The sequence below is a fragment of the Ranitomeya variabilis genome, chromosome 2 (genome assembly GCF_051348905.1).
Source record: "Ranitomeya variabilis isolate aRanVar5 chromosome 2, aRanVar5.hap1, whole genome shotgun sequence".
NCBI lineage: Eukaryota > Metazoa > Chordata > Amphibia > Anura > Dendrobatidae > Ranitomeya > Ranitomeya variabilis.
In genome coordinates this window covers 549,940,503-549,950,820 of record NC_135233.1, presented here as the reverse complement: position 1 = coordinate 549,950,820, position 10,318 = coordinate 549,940,503, and the positions used below count along the sequence as shown (strand labels likewise).

General features: G+C 43.6%; 1 protein-coding gene across 1 annotated transcript in view; it reads right to left on the bottom strand.

The window, feature by feature from the left end:
• Positions 1-296: 296 nt before the first annotated feature.
• The window catches only part of CFDP1 (craniofacial development protein 1), a 93,345-nt gene continuing 83,323 nt past the window's right edge, over positions 297-10,318 (bottom strand). Inside the window, exon 7 of the mRNA XM_077288182.1 lies at positions 297-615. Coding sequence (XP_077144297.1) covers positions 525-615 — 91 coding nt within the window. The 3' untranslated portion in view covers positions 297-524. The remainder of the gene's footprint in view (positions 616-10,318) is intronic.

The window sequence follows — 10,318 nt, the reverse complement described above, 5'->3', positions numbered from 1 at the left end:
AAAGTTATTACAGAAGACCCCTCACCATAAACGTGTATTTTTTTACCTGGTCATTATGTTACTGTAGTGATCTGGTGGAAAGCCACAAAAGAACATGAAGACAGATTCAGGACAACATTATTTAGATATATAATGATATATAAAAAAATTACATATTCATGGAAAGCGACCGGTCCTAATAAGAGTTTCCATTGGCTATTAATAATATAGATGTAATAGTCAAACATCGACGGCGTCCAGGAGCAAAGCGGATACAAGATTCTCTAGCACCAACACACACCACACAGTAACACGTCTTAATTTACAAAGACATTTATTAATCCACCAAAACTACTCCGAGACCCAAGAAAAAAAATAAATCAGTCAAGAAATGTCTTTAAAAAGAAAAAAAAACAACAACCCAATTTAAAATGTTCATATTCTAGTCCAAATATACAGATTTTCAGCCCCGACATAATGACATTTGTTCCCCTGCGACCCCTGTACAGTACGATAATGTGACGGCCATGGAGCAGAAGGGAAAGTTATGGCTTCATATTTTTTAGTCTGATTTCCCTCTCCAGCTCAAATTGCCGATAATCTACTCGTTCCAGGAAGGCTTTCCTTTCAATGTATCTAGAACAAAAAAAAAAAAACAAGAACAGACAAGACATTAGATGATAGAAATGCATCAAAAATCAGATTTGTATACAGTGCATAAACTGCGACTCTCCCTGATCTCAATCACTGGGGTTTCTGGTGGCTGCTCGAGGCAATCAGCTGTAATTTGGGGGAATTGCTAAGAATGAATGTCCAAGTCCCCCCACAGCAGCATGAAGGACAAGAGACGTATTTAATTGGTGACATTTAATATAAGGCCCCATATTATGTTACTCAATTTATCCGATCTCCACTTTGTCTGGCAGATATACAGATGTAACATTCACACACCTTACCGAGAGGTCCAACGAAGGCATGGAAACAACCTCTCATAATGTGGACCACCATAGACTTATTTGGATGAAAAGTAAGAATTGTTCACACCCCACATACACTATTTGTGTGCTGAGATGTAGCTTAAAGTCCTGGGTCTAAATGCAATAGGAGTAAGAGCTAAAATATTTCATTACTACATGTGTCTGTGCAGTTGGACTTCCATATAACAACTTACTAGGTTGTCCGCCCCATTCGCCTGCAATCTATGTCAGCGAGGTTTCAAATGAACCGCTACTTAATATGGCACGATAGCGACGTCTCTAAAACGATTGCACATCTATTGTCTAAGGGGTACTTCCGTCTTTCTGTCCTCAACTTCCGGAACGGAAATCCCGCGTCGCTGATTGGTCTCGCCAGCTGCCTGTCATGGCTGCCGCGACCAATCACAGTCCGATTAGTCCCTCCCTACTCCCCTGCAGTCAGTGCCCGGCGCCCGCATACTCCCCTCCGGTCACCACTAACACAGGGTTAATGCCAGCGGTAACGGACCGCGTTATGCCGCGGGTAACGCACTCCGCTATCGCTGCTATTAACCCTGTGTGTCCCCAACTTTTTACTATTGATGCTGCCTATGCAGCATCAATAGTAAAAAAGATGTAATGTTAAAAATAATAAAAAAACAAAAAACCTGCTATTCTCACCCTCTGTAGTCCGCCGAGGCGCGCGCAGCTCCCGCCATCTTCCGTTCCCAGAGACCCATTGCGAAATTACCCAGAAGACTTAGTGGTTTCGCAATGCATCCTGGGAACGGAAGATGGCGGCAGCCGGCGCGCATCTCCAGAGCTTCGATGGATCCCGGCGGGTGAGTATAGAACTATTTTTTATTTTAATAATTTTTTTTAAACAGGGATATGGTGCCCACACTGCTATATATACTACGTTGGCTGTGTTCTATACCGCGTGGCTGCTATATACTACTTTGCCAGTTCTAGATACTATGTGGGCTGTGTTTTGTACTGCGTAGGCTGTGCTATATATTATGTGGCCTGTGTTATATACTGCGTGGCTGCTATATACTGCATCGCCTGTGTTATATACTGCGTGGCTGCTATATACTACGTGGGCTGTGTTATATAGTACGTGGGCTGTGTTATACACTGTTTGGCCTGTGTTATATACTGTGTGGCCACTGTTATATATTGCGTGGCCTGTATTAACGCATCGGGTATTCTACAATATGTATGTATATAGCAGCCACATAGTATATAGCACAGGCTATGTACTATTTGTCTGCTATCTACTATGTGGCTCCTATATAATACGTGGCCTGTGCTATATACTATGTGGCTGCTATATATATACATACATACATATTCTAGAATACCCGATGCGTTAGAATCAGGCCACCATCTAGTCTATATATATATATAATTGTCTAAGGGGTACTTCCGTCTTTCTATCCGCAACGGAAATCCCGCGTCGCTGATTGGTCTCTCCAGCTGCCTGTCATGGCTGCCGTGACCAATCAGCGACGGGCACAGTCCGATTAGTCCCTCCCTACTTCCGTCCACTCACTGTCCGGCGCCCGCTCCATACTCCCCACCAGTCACCGCTAACACAGGGTTAATGCCAGCGGTAAGGGACCACGTTATGCCGCAGGTAACGCACTCCGCTATCGCTGCTATTAACCCTGTGTGTCCCCAACTTTTTACTATTGATGCTGCCTATGCAGCATCAATAGTAAAAAGATGTAATGTTAAAAATAATAAAACAAAAAACCTGCTATTCTCACCCTCCGTAGTCCGCCGAGCCGCACGCGGCTGCCGCCATCTTCCGTTCCCAGAGATGCATTGCGAAATTACCCAGAAGACTTAGCGGTCTCGCGAGACCGCTAAGTCATGTGGGTAATTTCGCAATGCACCCTGGGAACGGAAGATGGCGGCAGCCGCGCGCATCGCGAGAGCTTCGCTGGATCCCGGTGGGTGAGTATATAACTATTTTTTATTTTATTTATTTTTTTAAACAGGGATATGGTGCCCACACTGCTATATACTACGTGGGCTGTGTTATATACCGCGTTGCTGCTATATACTGCGTGGGCTGTTTTATATACTGCGTGGCTGCTATATAGTACGTGGCCAGTGTTAGATACTATGTGGGGTGTGTTTTGTACTGCGTGGGCTGTGCTATATATTACGTGGCCTGTGTTATATACTACGTCGCCTGTGTTATATACTACATCGCCTGTGTTATATACTGCGTGGCTGCTATATACTGCGTGGGCTGTGTTATATAGTATGTGGGCTGTGTTATATACTGTTTGGGCTGTGATATACTGCGTGGCCACTGTTATATACTGCGTGGCCTGTATTAACGCATCGGGTATTCTACAATATGTATGTATGTATATAGCAGCCACATAGTATATAGCACAGGCCACGTACCATTTGTCTGCTATATACTACATGTCTCCTATATACTACGTGGCCTGTGCTATATACTATGTGGCTGCTATATAGATACATACATATTCTAGAATACCCGATGCGTTAGAATCCGGCCACCATATTTAGTTTAGCTAATAAGCTCTCCGAGGCTTTAAGACTTTGCACAGAAAAAGAAAAATTTACATTTTCTGCTGCTTTCAAGCCCACAGTGCAGGACGGCCTTTCTCACAATGCTACGTGAATAATTAACAGAAAATATGAAGTCCTTGTCGCGTCCGGGAGGGTTACATAAGAGGAATTAATGCCAAGAATACAGCTGTAACGTTCCCTCCAGCCGAGAAGAAACCAGCCACGACAAGAGCATGCCGAGTCAGGTCAGCACGCGGCACAGTACTCAATGGAGGCGCCGTGCCAGCTGCTAACGCTGCACATCTAGTGCCAGGGGTGGACCTGCCTCCTCTGTGCCATTAGCACGCAGCTCTCGTTTTGCATGATTATTATTGGGGTCAACACAACATTGTACTTGGTTCTTGCAGAATTTAAAACATATGAAAATCAGGTAGTCAAATTGTGAAAATCTAGTAAAACCAAACACCGTCAAGGTGCTTTCCTTCTTTCTGGTAGGTCCATGGGGTATACCAGATGGCCATTTCTGCCACCCAAAGGCTCCCAAGTTCTCATCTGCAGAGCTCAAACCATCTTCTTATAGGTGCTGGAACCTCACGTCAGCAGTCGGATAATTTGGCGTGGGACATTATATTCCCATTCCAGATGATCAGTATTTCCATACCATCGGGCACGACATTTAATAGCACAACAGTTGATCCACCTAGTCCACCTTTACACAAGTCTAGAGTCGTTCGGTGCAAAAGTAAGGAGCATAGTGATAGTTTATATACATTGTTTAGCCAGGATTACACTGATTTAGTAGTAATAAAGTAGATGTTGGTCATGAAGTGGCCTTACACCGAGGGCTTCCTTTGCATTATACACAGTTATATAAGCAGCTGAAGGGATACAGGTGAGCAGGGAGCTGTCAGTCTGCATGGACCCGTCTTCCTCGGCTGCCATACACAAGAGTTGGCACTAGGCTCATCCACGCAGAGGTCCAGGAGACAAAGAGCCTATCTGACCGCTCTGTACATTTTATAGTTTCTTCGAAAAAGGGGCAGATTTACTAATCCGCTCATATACAGGTAGTGTAAACTTAGTGTGATCCAAAAAGATAGCAATAGCTTGGATAAATTTGGCTAGTCTTTAGAAAATTTTGTCTAAAGTTACAACACCCCTTGGTTGTCTTACTTTTAGGCCAACTTTGGCACCAGTTGACAGATTTTTAGGCTTGTACTTTGTCTGTAGAAACCAGTCCCACATTCCAGGACAGACATACCTCCAATTTTGAGTGAACCCAAAAAATGCATTTTTTTATCTGGTGTAAATGCTGCTGTTCTCCTGAATATGGAGTGGTTTTCATATTGTCCCAAGACGTCCATTCAGAAGATATTGCCTTTCTTCCTTATATGCAAATCTATTCTTTTATCCTTAACACTTCTCTACAGGAGTCTTCTTGGGGACCACTCCCACTTGGCTTAAAAAATAGATTAAGTATAGGAGAGAGTGGCTAATATTTTATGAACAGAGAGCAAGAACAAAAAAAAAAGTGGCATTTATAACAGACTAGATGGTGTCCCGCTTCTAACGCATCGGGTATTCTAGCATATGTATTTATGTATGTATATAGCAGCCACGTAGTATATAGCACAGGCCACGTAGTATATAGGAGCCATGTAGTATATAGCAGACACGCAGTCTATAACACAGCCCAAGTAATATATAACAGCCCATATAGTATATAACATTGCCCACATAGTATATAACAGCCCACGCAGTATATAACACTGCCCACGTAATATATAGCACAGCCCACGCAGTATATAACACTGCCCACGTAGTATATAACACTGCCCACGTAGTATATAACACAGCCCACGTAGTATATAGCAGCCACGCAGTATATAACACAGCCCACGTAATATATAGCACAGCCCACGTAATATATAACACAGCCCATGCAGTATATAACACTGCCCACGTAGTATATAACACTGCCCACATAGTATATAGCAGCCACGCAGTATATAACACAGCCCACGTAATATATAGCACAGCCCATGCAGTATATCACACAGGCCAAATAGTCTATAACACAGCACACGCAGTATATCACAGGCCACGTAGTATATAGCAGCCACGCAGTATATAACACTGCCCACGTAGTATATACCAGTGTGGGCACCATATCCCTGTTAAAAAAAATAATTTAAATAAAAATACTTATACAGGTCCTTCTCAAAAAATTAGCATATAGTGTTAAATTTCATTATTTACCATAATGTAATGATTACAATTAAACTTTCATATATTATAGATTCATTATCCACCAACTGAAATTTGTCAGGTCTTTTATTGTTTTAATACTGATGATTTTGGCATACAACTCCTGATAACCCAAAAAACCTGTCTCAATAAATTAGCATATCAAGAAAAGGTTCTCTAAATCACCTATTACCCTAATCTTCTGAATCAACTAATTAACTCTAAACACATGCAAAAGATACCTGAGGCTTTTAAAAACTCCCTGCCTGGTTCATTACTCAAAACCCCCATCATGGGTAAGACTAGCGACCTGACAGATGTCAAGAAGGCCATCATTGACACCCTCAAGCAAGAGGGTAAGACCCAGAAAGAAATTTCTCAACAAATAGGCTGTTCCCAGAGTGCTGTATCAAGGCACCTCAATGGTAAGTCTGTTGGAAGGAAACAATGTGGCAGAAAACGCTGTACAACGAGAAGAGGTGACCGGAACCTGAGGAAGATTGTGGACTCATCCAGAGCCACCGTGCACAGGCGTGTGCAGGAAATGGGCTACAGGTGCCGCATTCCCCAGGTAAAGCCACTTTTGAACCATAAACAGCGGCAGAAGCGCTTGACCTGGGCTACAGAGAAGCAGCACTGGACTGTTGCTAAGTGGTCCCAAGTACTTTTTTCTGATGAAAGCAAATTTTGCATGTCATTCGGAAATCAAGGTGCCAGAGTCTGGAGGAAGACTGGGGAGAAGGAAATGCCAAAATGCCTGAAGTCCAGTGTCAAGTACCCACAGTCAGTGATGGTGTGGGGTGCCATGTCAGCTGCTGGTGTTGGTCCACTGTGTTTCATCAAGGGCAGGGTCAATGCAGCTAGCTATCAGGAGATTTTGGAGCACTTCATGCTTCCATCGGCTGAAATGCTTTATGGAGATGAAGATTTCATTTTTCAGCACGACCTGGCACCTGCTCACAGTGCCAAAACCACTGGTAAATGGTTTACTGACCATGGTATTACTGTGCTCAATTGGCCTGCCAACTCTCCTGACCTGAACCCCATAGAGAATCTGTGGGATATTGTGAAGAGAAAGTTGAGAGACGCAAGACCCAACACTCTGGATGAGCTTAAGGCCGCTATTGAAGCATCCTGGGCCTCCATAACATCTCAGCAGTGTCACAGGCTGATTGCCTCCATGCCACGCCGCATTGAAGCAGTCATTTCTGCCAAAGGATTCCCGACCAAGTATTGAGTGCATAACTGAACATTATTATTTGATGGTTTTTTTGTTTGTTATTAAAAAACACTTTTATTTGATTGGACGGGTGAAATATGCTAATTTATTGAGACAGGTTTTTTGGGTTATCAGGAGTTGTATGCCAAAATCATCAGTATTAAAACAATAAAAGACCTGACAAATTTCAGTTGGTGGATAATGAATCTATAATATATGAAAGTTTAATTGTAATCATTACATTATGGTAAATAATGAAATTTAACACTATATGCTAATTTTTTGAGAAGGACCTGTATACTCACCCGGCAGCGTCCAGCGAAGCTGTCACGATGCGTGCGCTGCTGCCGCCAGATTCCGTTCCCAGAGATGCATTGCGAAATTACCCAGATGACTTAGCGGTCTCACAAGACCGCTAAGTCTTCTGGGTAATTTCACAATGCATCTCTGGGAACGGAAGCTGGCGGCAGCCGCGCGCGCATCGGCGGACGACGGAAGGTGAGAATAGCAGGTTTTTTGTTTTTTTTTATTATTTTTAACATTACATCTTTTTACTATTCATGCTGCATAGGCAGCATCAATAATAAGTTGGTCACACAGGGTTAATAGCAGCGTTAACGTAGTGCGTTACCCGCGGCATAACGCGTTCCGTTAACGCTGCCATTAACCCTGTGTCAGCGCTGACTGGAGGGGAGTATGGAGCGGGCATCGGGCACTGACTGGACGGAAGTAGGGAGGGACTAATTCTCGGCCGGACTGTGCCAATCAGCGACGCGGGATTTCCGGGACAGACAGACAGAAGTACCCCTTAGACAATTATATAGTAGATAAATTAAAGGGAAGGTGCCATCAGTTTTCTTGTACTTTGTTTTTTTGTGAAATTAAGCTTAAAATAGTAAATAAAATGTATTAATGCAATGTTTGCACTGTTTGCAAACATTTCTATATGAAAAATATTATATATTTTCTTACAAATATATATATTTACCACTAGAGGGAGTATTTTCCGTTTTAGACCTCAAGCAGCTATAGTGAGACTTACCAGCTTTACTGTTAGCTGGAAAATTGGGGCAGTAACTGCTGTGAATATGTGCATGTCTGTGTGCGGGTGTCCGTGTGTATCTGCCTGTATGTGTGTGCAGGAACAGGGAGTATACTGCTGGTTTATTTATTTTAATTTTTTTCAGGAGATTGAGGGTGTTGCATGGATTAGCTGACTAATAAAGATGAGAAACTGTGTAGTGTTTTATTTCATTAAAATACTTTATTCTGGCTGTGTGTTTATTTAACCCCTTAACAACTATAGGATTAGTAATGGATGGGTATCTTATTGACGCCTCTCCATTACTAAGCCGGCTTAATGTCACCTTACAATGCAAAGGTGACATTAACCCCACAAATATTACCCATATGACTCCTCTACAGGGTAGAGGGAAGAGAGTGGCTAAGTGCCGGAATTGGCGCATCTTAGAGATGCGCCATTTCAGGGCTGGCTTTGAGCTGGTGTTTGTAGCCGGGGAAGGGGGTGGGTGCAATATCCATGTCCCCTTCTTAGGCTATTAACATCAGCCCGCAGCTGTCTGAATAGCCTTTTCTGGTTATTAATTATAGGGGGACCCCATGTTTTTTTGGGGTCCCCCTATTTTAATAGCCAGTGAAGGCTAAATATACAGCTGCGGGCTGATATTCATAGCCTGGGAAGATCCATGGGTATTAACCCCTTCCTAGGCTATAAACATCATATAGTTCTCACCATACAGATCACATATAATACCGTCATATAGATCACACATAATGCCATAATACAGATCACACATAATACTTGTCCACATCAAGTGTAGTCTATATGACAGTACTATGTAAAAAATATATATGGCGGCATCATGTGTGATCTATATGGCAGTATTATGTAATAAACATATATGGCGGTATAATGTGTGATCTTTATGGGAGTATTATGTGATAAATAGATATGGCAGCATTATGCGTGATCCGTATGGCAGTGTGCTGGTCTATGGGGGGGGTCACAGAGTGATATACAGTGAAGGGAGCAGAGTATTTCAGGAGAGCAGTGTGCTGGTCTATGGGGAAGTGCGCACGCTGACGCTCACACGCTGACACACACGCTCACAACTGTATACTTAGCCTTTACTGGCTATTAAAATGGGGGACCCCAAACAAAAAAAATTACGTGGGGTCCCCCTATAATAACCAGCAAATGTTACGCAAACAGCTGCGGGATATTAATAGCCTAGGAAGGGGCCATGGATATTGCCCCCCAGGCTAAGAAACCATCAGCTCTCAGACGCCCCAGAAATGGCACATCTATTGGATGTGTCTTTTCTGGCACTTTGCCCGGCTCTTCCCACTTGCCCTGTAGCGGTGGCAAGTTAGTTTCATATTTGTGGGGTTGAGGTCACCTTTCTATTGTCAATTGACATGAAACCCACAGCTTAGTAATGGAGAGGCATCTATAAGACACCTATCCATTACTAATCCTATAGTTGTATTGTAAATAAAGACACAGTCAGAATAAAGTCCTTTCTTAATCTTAATTAAACCATACTTACCGAACGCATGATCCCCGAATCCCTCGTCTCCTGCAACAAAAATAAAATAAACCACAAATATTCCTCACCTGCCCGCCGAGAAGATGATCCATAATGTCCCACGATGATCCTGATCACTTTGAGAGCAGTCACATCAGTGATATGACTGCTCTCAAAGACAGCCGGCGATAGACTGACAGGAGGTGGAGGATCACTGCGCCGCCATGAGTATGTTTTATTTTTTTTTTAGGTGAATGTGTATAATGTAACTTTTTTTTTTTTTAACCTGTGAGCACAGGTAGCGGCAGATGATACTACTCTCCCATCAGACATAGCCCAATGGGAGCAGTAGTCTTATCGGTCCGCGCCTGCTTTTTTTTACCGCAGGTCACCGCTGCAGGTCACAGTCAGCTGCGGAATCACACTGACATCTGCCAGCATGATCCCGCAGCGCTGTGACCGACAGTACCGGCGATAGCGTTACCTCAGGTGACAGTCACAGCTGTGGGGGTCACGCTGACATGTGACAGCATGACCCCCGCAGCTCCTGTTATCGCAAGCACTGAGCTGTGTGTGCAATGGGGAAAGACATGCAGGGGGAGAGGAGTGCATAAAAGCGAGAGCGAACAGGCACAGGGGGATGGAGAGCACACATGGGGAGAGACGGTCACCTCCAGGGTCACAGAGGGAGATATATGGGGGAAGGAACAGGGTGACTGCAGCACTGAGTATTTCAGGAGAGCAGTGTGCTAGCCTATGGGAGATCAAAGAGATATATGGGGGAAGGGTATGTGATCCCTGTTGTGTGCACG